General features: G+C 46.3%; 1 protein-coding gene across 2 annotated transcripts in view; it reads right to left on the bottom strand.

Moving 5' to 3' along the window:
• The window catches only part of BARX2 (BARX homeobox 2), a 64,549-nt gene that overhangs the window by 11,415 nt on the left and 34,877 nt on the right, over window positions 1-18,257 (bottom strand). Inside the window, exons 2-3 of one of the 2 annotated variants that reach the window (XM_045518728.2) lie at window positions 9,201-9,263; window positions 748-1,045 (exon numbers count right to left, since the gene is read on the bottom strand). In XM_045518728.2, coding sequence (XP_045374684.2) covers window positions 748-1,045; window positions 9,201-9,263 — 361 coding nt within the window. The remainder of the gene's footprint in view (window positions 1-747; window positions 1,046-9,200; window positions 9,264-18,257) is intronic. The other variant, XM_010957863.3, reaches the window with a different exon arrangement.

Here is an 18,257-nt window from a genome sequence, read left to right as displayed (position 1 = left end):
GGCCGGGCCTTCAGAAGAGCCATTTGATTCCTGAGAGCCCATCAGTTGGTCCCCAGTTCACAGACCTGTCTCCACAGGAGGGGCGGGGGGGGCACCCGAGAGCCTGAAGGCACCCCAGATGGCTCACGTCCAAACAGAAGGCACTGTTGCCCCACCAAACCTGCTCTATCCTCAGCCTCTGTTAGTGCTTGTCCCCATTTACCTGGTGGCTCATCCCGGGAACCAGAATCCTCACCTCTCGTCTCTTCCTCACGCCGACGTCAGCTCTATTCCGTTTTCAAAACTGTTCTCCCATCTCCTCTCTCCTCTCTGCTCCCACGTCACCACCTTCACTCCGGTCTCCAGAGATGCTGCCTGGACTCTCTCCTACCTGGACTCTCTGCTCCACCTCTCCCCTCTGTGATCATTTATGGTGCCACCAATGCGAGGATTCTCAAATCTAAATCACGTTGCTTCTGGCTCTTAATGGCTGCTGACCATTTGCTAAACTTCACCTCGCTTGTTGTTAACTTAAAACATGGAGACACAGTGAGGAGTACAAATTCAGCAGCGGGCGTGTCCCCGGGGCTAGGCGTGCTGCATCCCCGCAGGTGGGCAGCAAGGCTGAGATGACCTGAGCCAAGGGCGGAGCCAAGGGGTGTCCACATCTCTAAAACCCTGAAACCCTCCTCGTGGCTCTCCGTCCCACCCCGAGAGCAAAAGGAGCCCCCACCGCACCTGCGGACAGTCCCCTCCCCGCGTCCGCACCTGTCTGGGGTGGACAAGTACTTCTGCTTCTGGAACTTCTTCTCCAGGCCCATGAGCTGCAGCTCGGTGAAGATGGTGCGGCTCCGGCGGGGCTTCTTCTGCCGGGGCGTGGGCTGCTCTGCCTCTGACTCGCTGCTGCCCACGTTCTCACCGGGGGCCTCCGCGGAGGTGGCCTCGGTGGCTGGGTGGCGGGACAGAGCCTGGGCGATTCCCGGGGCGGCGGGGACCAGGTGGGAGATGACTGTGGGCTGCCGGGTGATCACCGACAGCAGAGGGTATGCCCGAAGGGAAGCGGGGCCTGGAAGACAACAAACGGGAAGCAGGTCACCCGGGAGCAGGCGGGCAAGGAGGCCAGGGTGCCAGAGGCCCCGTGCTGAGACCTGCCGGACTGGCGGGGCCTCCTGTTCACAAGGTGTACGTAGAGGAACAGGAAGAAGGAACCCCAGACCCGTAACGGCCGAGTGGGCAAGACACGTGCAGATCTGCTCAGCTTGGGGTGCGAAAACATTCAAAATCCCACGGCCAAGAAGACAGTCCCGCAGTTCTTCTGTTTTGGTTTTTTAAAAATTTTTAAACACTTTTTTATTGAGTTATAGTCATTTTACAATGTTGTGTCAAATTCCAGTGTAGAGCACAATTTTTCAGTTACACATGAACATACATGTATTCACTGACACATCTTTAATTTAATTTAATTTTTTTCACTGTGCAGTTCCTCTGGTTTTAAGTGAATCTTTCCCCATCTCTCCCTTCCGAATCCCTAAATTCTGGTTTCGGAGATACGGTCAATAGGACTGAGCAGATGGAAAGAAGTAGTCAGATAAAGCTAGAAACACATACTTAAGAAATCCAAAACAGATGTGTAATAGACAAAGTGCCTGCAAACCACCTCGGGTCTTTATCAAAATACGTGGTTGTAACTAAATTCTTCTGAGAAGTCTGTACCTTGAATCATCGCATTTTTCATAGCTGGAAGGATGCACAAAAATCACTTAATTCTACTCCCTCACTTCAGAGACAAGTAAACAGTCCCAGAAGGGTTCAGGGACTCGATCATGTCACAGACCCAACAGCAGGTTCTGGAGTCAAAACAAGTTCTTCTGGCTTGAAGTCCACGGCTGTCACCCCATCATGAATCCCATGGATGCATCATTTAGAAGAGGGGGCCCATAAGATTTTAATTCACATGAAGACCCAGATCCAGTACACCCCGCTGCCCCCAGCACTAAGATCAGGAGGATTCCGAGCCCCACTGCAGAGTGAGCTGCGATTGATTAGCAATGTCTGCCAGGGGCAGGCAGGGGTGGTGGGGTCCACACTAGGTCTTTTCCTCTTCTGCTTTAGGAATTTCAAGGCAAGAATCTGTTATATTTCTAAAGTTCAAGTGAAAAAGCTCTTCCCCTTCACTGTTCCACAGTATCAGGTTTATTTTTTTGTTTGTATTGCAGTAGAGTTGGTTTACAGTGCTGTGTTAATAATTTCTGGTGTACAGCACAGTGCTTCGGTTATGCATAAACATACTCCTTTTCATATTCTTTTTAATTACAGGCCATTACAAGATAGTGAATACAGTTCCCTGTGCTCTACAGTAGTACAGTAGGGGGCTTAAAATGCCATGACTGTTACCTTTATAAATCATTGTATCCCTCTGGGCCTCAGTTTTGTCCTTCAGTACAGTGAGTAAGAGTAGGTAATTCTGAAGAAAGTTTCAAACCCCAATATGCTGATGTCATAAAAGCACCTTTCACCCCAAGCCCACCTTGAAGCCTAATGAGCACAGAGAAGATACTGAGTCCTGCCCTCCGGGACTCGGCCCAGCCCTGACAGCTCACTGCAGGGCAAGGCGAGTGTCTGAGCCAAACAGCACTAGCCTTGTCCTGGGCTAAACCCGCCGCCATCACAGAAGCGCCCAGGTGACGTGTGTTCTCTCTCTCCTCTGCGCTGGCATTTCTCTTCTTACTCATTTCCATGCTTCTGCCGTGGACCCCAGTCACAGTTATTAAAGCAGAAAACGTCTCTTGTTCTTCGACCACACATCCAGTGAGGCCCAGCAGAAACCACAGATTTGTTAAACAATAAATCACCAAGGGCTTCGACTTCCATTAACTCTCCAGCCAACGGCTAACACTTGAGGCTTTGTGCTGTGGATTCTTTCAAGAAAGAAAAAATGAATCTGGGAGGGGTATTTTAAAGGAAGAAAGTCAGGACGCCTGGGACAAGGGTCTCGGATCTGTGCACGTGATGAAATGCTGCTGCTTCAAAGGCGTCTCTAAAAGCTACTCTTACGGGCATAAGATGCTGCTCATCTCAGATCACTGTACTCCCTTCGTTCTGCCGCTCCTTTCAGAAGGAGTCTGTCTTTATTAAACAGGCTTACGATCTAGACACCTCGGAGCTCGTCAGTATAGGAAGTGGCCGGTCGCCTCCCCCTCAGTAAGGCTTTGAATCACCAAAGTTGCAGCTTTCTCTCTTTTGTAAGAGAGTTAACTGTTTTTGTGCCTGACATTAAAAAACACCTCAGAAGGGTGGTAACACCTGGTGTGGGCCAGGATGCAGAGGAGGGGTGCTCATGTGTTGTTGCTGAGAGCATAAAACAGTATGATCTTTTAGAAGCACAAACCAAGCAGCATCAATCAAATTACTGACCAGGCCCTTCCATTATTTGAGTCCTGTCTGCCTGCCGCACCGAGGTCTGCGTGCGGACGTGTTCAGGGCAGCAGTGTGGATGATGGTGACGCAGGGGAAACACCCCAAGTATCTATGAACAAGAAAATGGCTAAAGAAATTGTGGTACCTCCGATCCATAGTAGGGACTACACTGTGACTGTTAAAAAAGTGTCTATTTTAAAAATACCTAAAAGTATATAAACTGACAGGTGAACTACATATAAACTAACATGGGACCCTATCGAAAATATATGTCGATAGTGAATAATTTTATGGTTACCAGGGAAGGGGGGTGGGAAGGGATAATTTTGGGAGTTTGAAATTTACAAATGTTAGCCACTATATATATAAAAATGGATTTTTTGAAAAAGTTTCTTCTGTAGATAAACAAGATTGTACTGTGTAGCACAGGGAAATACATACAGGCTATTGTGGTGGCTCACAGCGAAAGAGAATGTGACAATGAATGTATGTATGTTCCTGTATAACTGAAAATTGTGCTCTACACTGGAATTTGACACAACATTGTAAAATGACTATAACTCAATAAAATGTTTAAAATAAAATAAATGCAAAAAAAAGTTTCTTCTGTATAGCACAGGGAACTATGTTCAGTATCTTGTAATAAATTTTAATGAAAAAATATGAAAATGAATATATGTATGTATATGCATGACTGGGACACTGCTGTGCACCAGAAATGGACACACTGTAATTGACTGTATTTCAATTAAAAAGAAAAAAGAAAACACATCGAGAGGAAATTAAGGTATAGACACATTTGCATTATCATTGAAAAAATCTGTGCGTGTGTCTGCATTTACAACTGCATTTTTAAAAGAAGTCCGGGTAGTTAGTCACCAAACTATTAACACTGATGACGTGTGGAGAAGGCGTGGGCGGGGGAGAGGGTGAGATGGAAGGCCCCCGTGTTAGTCCAGCCCTGCGTTCCATCCTGCCATCCGTGTGTACGGAGCACCTACTGTGGGCTGCACTCAGATCTTGAAGCTGAGGTCAGAGCTTGCGTTCCTCTCGGGGAGATAGACGGTGAACAAATAAATAAACAAATAATGCCAGGTAGTGATAAAGTCTCTGAAGAAAACGGCAGATTGTGAAGGCGGGGCCGTAAGGAGGGCAGGAATTTTACGCGGGGGAGTCAAGGAAAGGCCTCTGTGCCAGAGGTGACATTTCAGCAGGTTAGTGACTCAAGGGAGAGGCGTGTGCCCGCAGGGAACCAGCTCCTGCAAAGCCCAGAAGAGGGAAGGAGCTGTGTTCAAAGAGAGAAAAGGTAGAGCAAACAAGGAGGGAGGCCACAGGAAATAAAACCTTGGAAAATCTGCTGCAGCCAGATCACGTAGGCGCTCGTCAGCCAGAGCAAATAATTTGGATTTTATTCAGAATGTGATAAAACCATTGACGAGAGGTGAGCTGGGAAAGGACCTGCTCTGATTTAGGATTCCCCTCGCTGCTGTGGGGGGGGACCGAATGCATGCACAGGTGAGCGCAGGAGCAGAGAATTAGGTTTTGTTCTGCAAAGGATACCGTTAAAACAAAAAGATAAGCTACAGACTGAAAGACAGCACAGACCTCACACCTGACAAATGATCCGTATCCAGAATACATGACGAAAGGAAGAACGAAAGGACTCTCAACATTCAACAATTTAAAAATAACCCCATACGTAAAGGAGCAGAAGTTCTGAACAGACATTTCACATGCAAAGATGCTTTTATGATTAGTCATTAGGAAAATGCAACTTAGGGCTGTAATACTCCTCCACGTGTGTCAGGATGGTCTGAAACATTTTATAAGCTGATAGCATCATGTGCTGATGAGGTTGTAGACCAGCTGGAACTCACAGCATCCTGGTGGGAATGCAGAAGGGTGCAGCCTCTTTGTAACAAACTGCCCGGCTGCTTTCCGAAGTTAAACATACAGCTTTCATATAATCCAACAATCCGCTTCCTAGGTGTTAATCCAGGTGAAAAGGACACAAAAACTTCCATGCACATGTTTACAGGAGCAGTGTTAGTGCAGTCCTCCCTTGGTGTCCGAAGGCCACTGGTTCCAGGAACGCCCCGCCCCCACCCCACCAAAATCTGGGGATGCCCAGGTCCCTGAGATAAAATGGTGTAGTATTTGCATATAACCTACACATCCTCCTGTACACTTTAAATCATCTCTAATACTTCTAATACTGGATACAATGTAAACACTCCATAAACAGTCTCCAGTACACGGCAAATTCAAGTTTTCCTTTTTTGGAACTTCCTGGAATTTTTCCCCTCAAATTTTCCATCTATGGTTGTGTTGGTTGCATCCACGGATGCAGAACCTGGGATTGTGGAGAGCCGACTGTAATGATCAAAAGCTGGAATCAATCCAAATACCCCTCAACCGAGGATGGGGAAATACACTGTGGCACGTACATACAAGGCAATACTACTCAGGAGTAAGAGGGGAACAAGCTTGAAACACGCAGCAACGCGGGTGAACCGCAGATGAATTTTCCTAAGGGAAAGAAGCTGGACTCAAAGGGTTGTATGATTCCACCTGCATGACATTCTGGGAAAGGCAGAGCTAGAGATGGAGAGCAGACGAGTGACTGCCAGAGGTCAAGGGTAGGGGAAGAATGTGGCTACAGAGGAGTAACGTGAGGGAATTGGCGGGGCGACGGGTAACATGATGAGACTGTTCTGTATCTTGATTGTGGTAGTGGTTATACAACTTAATGCATTTGTCTAAACTCATAACCGTACACTAAAATAGTGAATTCTTACTGAATACAAATCAAAAACAAATTAAAAACAAGTAACAGTGAATATTTTAACTGCTCTTTTGTTTTTTTGTTAAAAAAACCCAATTTGTTAAAAAAAAGAAATTTAAAACAATTTAGAAATATATAAAATAGAGGTCTCCCCTCAGTTTTCAACCCCAAATCTTAGAAATAAACTTCAATAATTGTTGCTATGTATCTACAAACATGCCCATGTTCCAGATCTAGCAATATGCACTCTAATCTACTGAAACACATAGTTACAAAGTGTTTTGTAAAATATAAATATGTCATTTTATTTTTTCTAAATGTATAGCCAACAATCCCAAAACCCTACATTGACTAATCTATGACTTAAAATGCCAGCTTTAAGATACATTAAGTTCCCAAAGAGATGACATTGGTAATTTTTGTTTATTAGAATTCTGAGAATTTCCTGCTTTCTAGGAAATCTGTCAAACTGGGACCAGAGCCACCCTTCCTGAAGGCTGTCCTCTGTGGGGTTGGTTACAAATAGGGAACACAGTTGTGGTGCAGGTACGTGAGGGTGGGGGGTGCGCGGAAGGAGCGGGGGCGGGGAGGTGAGAGCTCGGAAACCAGGTGGATCAGAGAGAGGGGCAGAGTTGTTTGAAGCTGCCATGAGTTTGCAACTTTGGGGAGAGGGAAAGCTGCTTTGAGAGGATTTCTGAAACACATTTTGGGGGTGTACTGGGTAAAATCCAGAATACATTCCTTTAAGAAGTAAAGATCTTCCTGTTCAAGGCTTCTGTAATCAGATTTCTGTTGTCTTTGAGTCTAATTCTACAGTTACACTGGGCCACATGGGGCTCTAGGAATAGCTGGGGTATATTATGTATTCGCATGTCTGTTTTTGGACTCTGAACTAATATATGATCCTATTTTAGGACCTTCCCACTCTTACTACAGTGGGTTTTTAGGGAGTTTTAGTATCTGGTAGAACAAATTTCCCCTTTTGATTCTTTCTACAAAATTCTCTTGGCTATTATCATTGATTTTTCCAGCTGAATTTTAGAAACAACTTGTGTTAGTTTCTAAAAAAGCAAATCCCACTAAAAATTTATCAGACATACACTGACCTCACAGATTCATACAGGGGAAGGTAATTCTTTTGGTGATCCTATTCTCTGATGGTTTGAAAGCAATTGCTGTTACTGCTAAATGGCTTTTATGCAATTTGGTTCCATAAAGTTTAAGACCTAATGAAAACCTTCCTTGGAAAAACAAACACAAAAAAACCTCTGAAGAATGGTAGTGACTGAAGGCAACATCTTAATCACCAAAATCCACAGTTTCAGGAATCCTGACCCAGTGTTCCGGTGCAAATTCAGTGACAAAACTGCACGGTGCCCCAGTGGTTGAGAGCACTGATGTCAGAGACGCGCACACGAGGCCACGGTGATGCTGAAATGTCTGGGGGTTCAGGAGGACCCTCACTGTAAATAAATACACCTTCAGTGAGGCCCTGAGTTTGCTAGGAACAAGGTTAGGGAGGAATGAGCATGGCTGGAATGGGACGCAGGGTGAGTACTGTGTGTGCAGCAAAGTCCCCTGAGAGGCAAACCCACGGGAGCAGAAAAGTGAGACCAGATACACATTGGCCAGCTGCTTGCTGTCTTTCCTTGTTTTAATATATGACCCGATTTCCAACAAAATTGCATTGGCCCAGAGCTTTAATTTCACAAAGGACTCGCACACCCCCATTTCATATCCTCATGAAAGTACTGTGAGATAGTCCAGCCATGTATTTATATTTTGGCTAAACATCAATTTTGGGTTTTAAAAACAGAGGGAAAATACGTTGTGGGGGCCACTCTGGTTACTGAGAAGGCAGATGATGTGTAACTCTACGTATGCAGTAGGCCTTTCTCTTTTCCTGAGAATTATCACTATGTGAAGCTGTTGACTGAAGACAGCTGCCCTGCTACCCTGGCTCATTTACATCCACTTGTGAAATTCAAGCACATTATCTGCTACTGAGAGGGAGGAATGCCTCTAATAAACCAAAGACACTGTTTAAACAAACACATTTCTAGCTGACAAAGGAGTGTAAACATGACCGCAATGAATGCATCTTCAAATAGGTGTTTTCCTTCAACCCCTCCCCCAACCAAGGCTTTGCTGCAGGGTGGGTATCACATAACTGTGTGCCGTACACCTGGACAAATGTTTGAGAATCTGTTCTGGGACTAGAAAACCTGAGTGTATTCGTGGTAGGCTGATGCCAGGGGACGCTCCAGGGAGCCTGGGGAGATGAGGACATTTGGGAGGCTAACAGGGGATGGTCTGTTGCGTTGATTCTGCAAACTGAGTGCAGTCCATGCACATGAACACGTGTGGGCCAAGCACAGGCTCGAGGCAGGGCAGCTGATTCTAGGCACATTTCGCCCGGCGAAGTCCTCCCTCCCAGTGGAAGCCAGTCCCCTCCGGCTACAGCTGGACTTGAACCCCAGAGCAGAATCCCCAAGGAACAGTGTCTGCTCCTACACATCTCCTGTGGCTCCCCTTCCATTCCTCCAGCATACCAGTCCCCAGACTGGCTCTCCACTCCCACACTTCCGGTTGACACAAGCGAGGGCCGAAGGTCTGAGTGGGTAAGAATCTCTAAGCTGCCTGCTTGACTGATTTATGTCCTGGGAATGTGTGACCTGTAGCCGCAGAAGGCTTCAGAGGCGCACAGGCAGCGCACACAGGCCCGGGAGGGACGTATCCAGTTAACCTGAAAGGGAGACTCAGTGGAACAACTAGGTAGCTCGGGCTGAGCTTCCTGGGGAAAAAAATCATACAACCACCCACACGGAAATTGTCCCCAGAAGCCACAGCCAGACCAATCGGCTGGCAATTTGGGGCAGCGGGAAGAGCAGGACCTCACTGAGCCGGTTATCAAAACCTCCCTAGTTTCCAGTTCCTCTTCCGTAAGTAGGGCTACTCACGGTCGCCCTGGTAGATTGCCGTGAAGACTAAATGCACCTGCGTCTGCGATGCGACTCACCTGGAGGGCACCTCCTTGCTGTTGGTCCCCTTTTCTCTCTTTGCACGTTGGTGGCTGGATGCTCTGTGAACGAGCCAAATTAAAGTAGACGGGTTTTTTTCTTACCAAGAAAGCAGACCCAGTGGGGGGGTGGGAGGGTAGAGCTCAGTGGTAGTGTATCCTTAGCGTGCACAAGGTCCTGGGTTCAATCCCCAGTGCCTCCACTAAGAAATAACTAAACAAACTAATTACCTCTCCCCAACCCCCTCTCAAAAAAAAAAAAAAAAAAAAAAAAAAAAGCAGCCGCTGGTGAACTACTCGGGTGTATCTTCATAGCCTCTGTGCATTTGTAGGCAAAGCAAGATTCAGCCACGCTGGAATCTGCCTGCTTCCCTTTGCCAAGTGGCGGTCTTTACCCCGGCCTCCTGAGGCTGACAGCAACCAGGGAGCTGAAGGAAATGAGTGACAAGGCTAACCTGGCCAGCCACCCACCTCAAGTCATCGAGGCTCCAGAAATAACTACGGTGGTTTTGCAGAGCTGTGCAGAACAGTCCCAGCCCTCCCCAAGGTTAGTCTTAGGCAAAGAAGGATGAAGTTGGTGGGACACAAGATGGCACCAAAGTCAGTTTCTAAGAACTGCAGGGATAACGGAGATGGGGTGACAGAGGTGGGGTGGTCAAAATTAACGTGCCTCGTCTTACACTGAATGGGACTAAGGAAAGGCTGAGCTGAGGGTAAGTGGCAACCAGACGTGGAAGTTCAGTACTTGTCTGTACGGATAACCTGTGAGCAAGGAGGGGAGGAAAGGAAATATAAAGAGGCTCTGCTTTGCCTTTTAATTTGCGACACACTGAGTTTCTAGCCCAGCGAGAATTCATGGAACAGATGCTCCCTTTACAAATTGTGGCTTTGTATGACTAAAGGAAAAAGAAAATGTTTTAAGAGGCCAACTCAAAGGCTGAAAAAACATCTTGGCCATTAACGACCTCATTAAAAAAAAAAAGCTGGTGGGCATTTTGATGAGTTAAGTGTAAATGAATTAGAAACATGTGGAATACATTTATTCCAAAATCCTCATGCACCTGCCAGAATGTAGACTCTGGAAGAAGCATCTCATTAAATCGAAACCTTAAGCAAGTTCACAAAGGTTGAAACACAAAGGGATGGAGTGGGGAGAAAACATTTTAGAGACTTGGGAAAATGAAGATTGGGGAAATAAAGGACACAGCGCAGCCCTGGCTGGCTGGACTGCATCACGCCATCTTTTCAGATCCCTGATTCTGCAGAGAGACAGGCCCAGTCTCATTGCATTCAACCTGTAATGTCATCACAACTACAGATGCCCACAGAGCGCTGGGCTGCACCGGGAGCTGCGTGAAATCAATGAAGCTGGAGGTTTACAGACCTGCCCGCCCTGCCTAAGATGGTCATCGTCCACCCAGTGTGGTCACTGTCCACCCTCTAGCCAGCACCGCCCCGCATCTCCGTCAGCCGAAGAACACACCGGGAAGGGCGCTGTCTTTGCGCTCCTGGTCATTCCGCCGTTACCTTCACCTACCTGCTTTTGGCCCTGCCTCCCAGTCTCTCATGGAGGGAAGGCCTCCCTGAGCAGCTGCTGTTTGACAAAGACCGAGTTAATCACTCCTGCCTCCACGCACCCACAGCTTTTTGTGTGCCCTTATTCAGCCTTACTTAGTTCATTTGTTTCCCCATCTTATTATTTCTCAGCTAGACTGCAGACTTCCTTAGGACAGAATTAATAAGTGTGCCTTCCTAGAGTTTAACTCCATACCTTACCTGAACTGATTTTACCCAATCGGAAGATTGGGGCTGGAGACATGGTGCTGACACCTCTGGGCTCTGCGGCCTTGGTCAGACCACAGTTCCCAAGCTTCCACTTTCTCTTCTATCAAATGGCAATAGTAGTACTCCTGCCAAGCTTGCTGAAGGATAACACTGGATCATGAGTATAAAAAACTTCCATAAACAATGAAGACCCACACCAAAGAAGGCAGGCACTTCTTCCAATGGTCAAAAAGCACGCATTTTCCATGTGTTGGAGATGCCTCGGTTCACTAAGAAGTCTACACTGCTCTCCTGTGCTGACCGAGCCCTCCCCGCCTTTGTCTCGTGGCTTGTACGTCATCTTTTCTGGTTGAGGTCCTGCTGTCACAGGGACAGAGTCCGCACAGAGCTGACCAGGAGGAGTCCTCTGATTTGCTGTCGCCATCAATGCTGAATTCTACCAAACGGCTGCTCAGCTCTGAGCCAACTGCTAGGGAAGGAGAGACAATTCCCCATCTCTGCCCTCAGAAGCTGATTATCTAAGTGGGGAAATGAGACGTTAAAATAAGAGGCAAATAAGCAAACAAAGAACCGCGTGGCAAATGCTGAGTGGCCCAAGAGCCACGGGCCTTCGGGACGGAGCCAACAGTGCTGGTGCTGAGAAGAGGCGGAGCCAGCTTACGAAGGGAAAGGAAGGAACAGACTCCCGTCACTGCCGAGGCACATCCAACAGGACCTGGAGACCCCCGGGGTGGGGTGGGAGACGAGGGCAGGCATCCAGACGTGGCAGAAGACTCGGACTCCAGCGGTAACTGCTGGAATCGGGGCACCTCGGCCTCTGCCAGGTGAGACCCTTTCGGTAGAAAGGATAAGGCTCGCAGAGGCTTAGTTTGAGGTAAAAGCAGATGCTGAAGTGATGGTTCCTAGATGAGTCCCGAAGGACTCAAGAGATGGGTGTGTGGATTTTACCCAGAACAAGAGTTGAAGGGTTGAAAGTAGAATTCCTCTCCCAAGAAGGAAGATTTAAGACCAACAGAGGATGGAGGATGGGGCCTTGGGTTTGGTACATTTTCATCAATGGAGCCAAAAAGAAAACAGAATCAGCAAACGAGACAGACCCTGTAACCTATGAAGCAAGCAGCAGCAGCAAGAGAACCAGGCCAGTGAAAAGGGCCAGAGGGTTTCAAGAATGAGATGCTTTCAACATGTTTGTTCACTAGAAACTCTTCTGACATAGATTTTGAAAATGACCCCCCTTCTCTGATGCTTCCAGGGCACCAGGCAGTTTCAAGGAAAAGCCACAGGAGGTGACTTTCTGCAAGTGGCCCCATGGGTCACAGGACGAGAACTGTCTGCCAAGCTCAGAACAGCTTATGTGAAAATGTAAATTTCTAAGTCCAATTTAATTTCCCTCTTCTCCCTATGCATTCTAATCCCAGCTTAAATATATTCTCTATAGTTTGCCTTTAGTTGCAAAGAGTTAGAAACAATGTGGGCTACAAGAGAGTGAAATTCAATTCAATTTAACAAGTTTTGGAATACCTAGTGGAGATACCGTGCCAAGAACTGGGAATAAACAGTACACAAGGCAGATCAGGTCTCTGCCCACCAGCTGATGGTCAAGATGGCAGACAGTTGAGAAGCAAGTAATTCAGGGTGTCTGGGGAGCATTCAGCAAGAGGATTAACCCAGGGTGAGGCAGTCGGCATCTCCCCGTAACAGTGTCATTTAAACTGAAGGATGAGGATGGCATTAGCTGAGATTCCATTCAGAGACAAACAGTGGATAAAAAGAACCAGGTAAAGTATACAGATTTGCCAAATAGTAACTGTAAAAAAATTTTTTCTTTAAAACAAAACAAAAAAAAACACAGGCTAAAAAGGCATTTGGACCTTACTGAAGATTACCTAAAGAGTTTCTGATATCAAAATTGGTTCTGCTGATTGTGGGCAAGTGGGGAGAGTTCTTTGCTGGAACAGAAAGGCAGAACATTAAACTGGAACCTCTCAAATAACCCAGTGTCTGCGAAGGCCCCCCCAGTCCAGTCAGGAACCAGAACATTTCCCTCTGCCGTGATGATAGGCAGAAAACAGGCATTTCCATCAGGATGCCACGATGTCATGCAGACGGTCATGTGACGTCTACGGAAAGCTCTCCTCTTCCTGGGATCCCATTGTTTTCTGATAAAAGTGGACCCCTTAAAACTTACGCAGCTAACGTGGCCCAGGGACACAGAACTACACTGCAAAAAGGATGCAAGCTTTGGAGGAGTCTACCCATTGAAGAGAGGAGGAAAAAAGCTCTGTATTTGGTGGAAGGCTCTTGTTGGAGAGAATGAAAAAGTTCCCCTCCGTTTTATTCAAGGTGTTAAGATCAAATGGCAGCCGTGTACCCCCAAAATTAGCGGGAAAATTATACAACAGACACCCATATTTACTCGTGTTTGAGCCTTGCTCTTGTACGTAACAAGGGAAAACAGTGTAAGGAGTAATAGTGAGGTGGGAAGCCCCATGAAAAAGGCAGGGCCCCCAGGCAGGGTCACTACTCTACTGCCAGCACCATCTGGTTCCCTGGCCTAGTGGCATTATCTTGCTTTTTAAACTCTGAAACAGCTTACTTCTAGGAAAGCGGATCTTATCCCTAAGATTCTATTGGTTCCCTGAGCTAACTCCTGATTGGTCCATTTGTGGAGCTTCATTTGCATGGAGCTCACTCCTGATTGGTCCATTACTACAAAGCTTGTTCCTAATTAGTCACCTTTGTTATACCTCATTTGCATACAATGTTACAAAATGTTGCAAGGTCTAAACTGGTAGCCTATAAAAGCCTGTGTAAACCTACAGACAGGGGTCCAGAGCTTGGAGTGTTAACTCCTCTGGGCCTGCTGGTGTAATAAACCTGAGTTCTCCATTCTCCAACCCTCCGAGTGCTGCTTGGTCTCTCACGCAGATCCAGGTTGCTGTCACAACTGAGCTATAACATTGAGCTGTAACATGCTTTTCTGCAACAATAGTAGGAACCACAGCAGTAAGGTTCTACAACACAATCACGTGGAGCACAGTACCCAACTGGCCAGCCAGGACCAAAGCTGCTCCCTGTACGGGGCCACATCCTGTCTTTTTAAGATGCAACTCTACCCTCAACAGTGCCGTTAGGCTTGCCTGAGCCTCAGTCCGCACTGAGGCCTCTCTTTCTCTGAATTCTCATCTGTAAATGGGGGAGTTGGCTGGTTTTTAAGGTCCCTTCTGGTACCAAGATGGAACGACTTTATGAGCACCCTCAGAGCCAGTGAGTGTCTCCTACATTTCTCACCTCAGTCGTAAAGTCTTTGTCTTATACTTCTGTTTCCTACAATGTACTTCCCATACTTTGCAAAGGATACCCAGTAAACAGACGCCAGCTGAATTAAATGATGTGCTAAGAGCGAGAATATTAATGCATGCAGGGAACTTCTTCGGCTCTACTAAATCTTGTCAGTTCACGAGGGAGTGGAGTGATAAACTCTTCACTCATCCGATAGCCTCATAGGTCACACAGATCATAACTATAAAAGGCAAAAGACTCCCTTTGCATAAATCTCACCATGCACAATTAAGACTTGGAGGCTATGTGATTTATAGCGAGTGACACACTGAATAACAACACACAGAGATTGCTCTTTTCTAACCCAGCCTTTGATGGGATCAGGTGTTAAAGTCACACAGAAAGTCGACGTCTGAACTAGGACCAGCGCTCAGATCTCCAGGGGAACAGGAACAAATGCTCCGTCCACGTCACTGTGTACCTGTCTAGGCAAGAGCCACCAAAATGCTGAGTATTGTTTGGCCTCAGATACTTCTTTTTCCTCATTCGTGTGATCCATGTTTTTTTGTGGTTAACTCTTTTATCCTGCAACCCAGTGTTAAAAGCACCACAATTTTAACAGTCTGAGAAGACATGGTAAACATTACCTTGGAAGTTTCTGGGCTTTTGCAATTTCTTCTTTTCTTTTCTTTCCAGCTTTACTAAAGTATGACTGGTGAATAAAAACTGTATATATTAACAGGTGTACAACCTGATGATGTGACCTATGTATACACTGGGAAATGATTACCACAATCCAGCCAATTAGCATACCCATCACCTCACATGGTTACCTTCTCGGTGCCTGGTACGAACTCTTAAGAGCTACTCTCTTCACAAATTTCAAGTATACAATACATTATTGTTACCTAGAGCTCCCATGCTGTGCATTAGATCTCCAGAAAATACTCATCTTGTAAGTGAACGTTTGTACCCTTTGACCAGCATCTCCCTGTTTTCCCCAGCCATCAGCTCCCCATGACTACTCTTCTATGACTTGTACTATTTTAGACTGCACCCTTACGGGAGATCATGTAGCATTTGCCTTTCTCTGTCTGACTCAGCACAGTGTCCTCCAGGTTTGTCCATGTTGTCACAGAAAAAGTTCATCTTTTTCAAGGCTGAATAATATTCCATTATATATGGAATGTATATGTAGATATTTATCTCACATTTTCTTCATCCATTTATCTGTCGGTGAACACTTGGGTTGCTTCCATGTCTTGGCTGTTGTGAATAATGTTGCATTGAACATGAGTGTGCAGCTGTCTCTTCAAGAGAGTGATTTTATTTCCATTGGATACATACCCAGAAGTGGGACTCTTGGATCATAGGGTAGTCCTATTTTTAACTTTTTTAGGAACTTCCATACTGTTTTCTATAATGGCTGTAATCATGTGATCCATTTTTTAAGGAAGCTTGTGTGTATCAGAGGTGAACAGCTAGTTATATGATACTTCTGCCAGCCAATCTGAAAGACTTCTGCTTGAAAATTTTCTCCTAAATGGGGCTAGTACAAGTTTAGGGAGAAAGGAGGAAGTAAGGGTAGACCTTTGATTATGTTACAACTTTGACTGTATTATATATGATTATACTATACAACTCGATGTCTTGCAACAAACATTTTGTTCATTAAAAAAAAACAAAAACAAAAAAACACCTCCCCTTATGGTAAGGCTCTTAGAAAGGGTCAATCTCTTCAAAAGAAAAGAGACTCAACAAGCTGCTAAATCAATCTCACGTCCCTTCAGTTCCACCCACAATGTCAAGGCAAGGGATGGACGGGCACAAAGGAAGGACAGTGTACTGAGCACCACCGTGGGCCAGACCCTGCACACACACCTCTCTCCTACTGCTCACAAAGATTATCTGATAACGAGGGCAAGTATCTGGAACCTGACCAGAAACCTGTTTCGCTCATGGCCATGCGCACAGTCATATGCTACCTTCCAAAATTCGAAACTACAAGTTCCCAGGGACTTGCCTTTCTGACCGTCTGGTGTTGCAGACAGTGGAGGTCCGTTCGTGCCCCCTGAACACCCTCTGCCTCTTCCAGGGTGTACTCTTGAGTTAGGCGCAGGCGTTGGTTCACGCTGCGTAAGAACAGTTAATACTTATCTCAAGGCCCCGGAATTTTCATGACACGGGGCCTCCTCCTCCCAAAAAAGACAGGCAGAGGATACAGCATTTTTGTTTCTTCTTAAATCACATTAATTTTTTCCCAATAGGGAGCAACATGCTTCAGTGTAGAAAATTTAAATCTACAGAGATAAAGACACCAAAAAAAGTTACGTCTACTCCCTCACACAGAGAAAGCGCGGCTCACAGATTTCTGAAAGGTCTAGGTGGTCCTAACTGGAGAGGCTCTGCTCTGCCTGGAAGAAAGATGGCGCCATGGTTTCAGTCCAGCCAAGAACAGAGCATAAACAGTTGTGTTTCCTGGGCAATAGCTTGGGTTGAAACAACACAGGACCTTCTGAAACCCATCTAACACAGAAATAACGAGCCGATTACTGAGACCAAAGAACTGCGCCACGCCGTACACACGGGCAGAGCACTTGGATCTGTAGCCAGATGCCCAGGAATTTTCTCATTTTCCATGAGCCATGTCCCCACTGACCATGTGAAAAGTAGAGATGCATTTTTATGGAACCTGCAACCATTATTCCTAGAGATCAATATCCACCCTGCTTTTGGTTTCCCCTAATTAGTCAAATTTATTTCCCCAGCTGGTAACAAGTTAACAAACGCTGCAGAGAAGTTGTGAGGACACAAATAAATTCTCTCTCTCTCATCGCTAGATTCTGAGTTCAGGACTGTTGGTTCAAAAGTTGTCATTCTATTGACAGAAAAAAAAAGTAAGGTCAATACAACGCAGGGTAGAATTTGACCAAGATTACTTAAAAGCACAGATTCTTTATTTTTTAACTGAAGTATATCAATTTATAAAAACAGGTTTTTAAAGTAAGTAATATTTTTAAAATTTAGGATTTCTTTTGCCTATTTAATAAGATGAATATCAGAATAAGGCTTTGACAAATATATGTATGTATATGCATGACGGGGACGTTGCGCTGTGCACCAGAGATGACTGACATATGGTAACTGACTATATATACCTCAATTTAAAAAAAAAAAAAAGGTTTAGAAATTTAATCAGAAAATGGAAAATCAGACAAGTGTCAGTGTAATAACTGATACATTTCACTTTATGTAAAGTGTTAGAAACTGGAAAGGGCGGTACCAGTGTGGCTGCGGGTCTTATCCGACGGGGGCCCCGGCCAAGCACAGTCCACCGTCCGGAGCATCTCCCCTCTTGCTGTCAATGTCACAGAGCCCGGTTTCCCCGGGCACAGCTAACCACCAGCACCTGTGATCCTGTACCAGGCCCACCTCCCTCCAACAACTGCAAGGTATTTATCTCTGCTCTTTAGATTTGGCACAAAAAAGAGGATTTCTGATAAAAGCAACGTTCCGGCCTCAGTGAGTAGAGCACACACACAGCTGGCCCTGCAGGCAGGAGCTCCGCTCACCGGCCTCGGCGCCCGCCCAGGGCCTTTCAGGCCAGACCCGGCCCTCCCCTCTCGTCACACATCTGAGAGCCCGCGATGAGAGCTGCCCCAGTGGGAGTGTCTGTCTCCCCATCATGGGAGCGGGGCCGAGAGGGAGTCCGGGCCCAGCGGGGTCCCTCTCGCATCTGCTGTGTCCTCATTATGGTCCCACGACTCAGCAGAGGACTGGCGGATGGCAGGAGTGTTTAACGTCGTTTCAAGTACAAAGACCTTGGACAGATATACTCCTGGGACACTGCAAAAGCCTCCAAAAATAGCCCCCAGCAGCAGCCAGGCGGCACCCCAGCAGCGAGCGTCTGTTCACGAAGGAGCGGGAGGGCACAGTCAGGCTTTCCCGTTTTCAGGCCCATGGTGACGTTTACTGGACTCAGGGTCAAGC

This window comes from Camelus bactrianus, chromosome 33, assembly GCF_048773025.1.
Source record: "Camelus bactrianus isolate YW-2024 breed Bactrian camel chromosome 33, ASM4877302v1, whole genome shotgun sequence".
Taxonomy (NCBI): domain Eukaryota; kingdom Metazoa; phylum Chordata; class Mammalia; order Artiodactyla; family Camelidae; genus Camelus; species Camelus bactrianus.
Note: the sequence above shows the minus strand (reverse complement) of the source record. Positions and strands in the feature narration are given on the sequence as shown.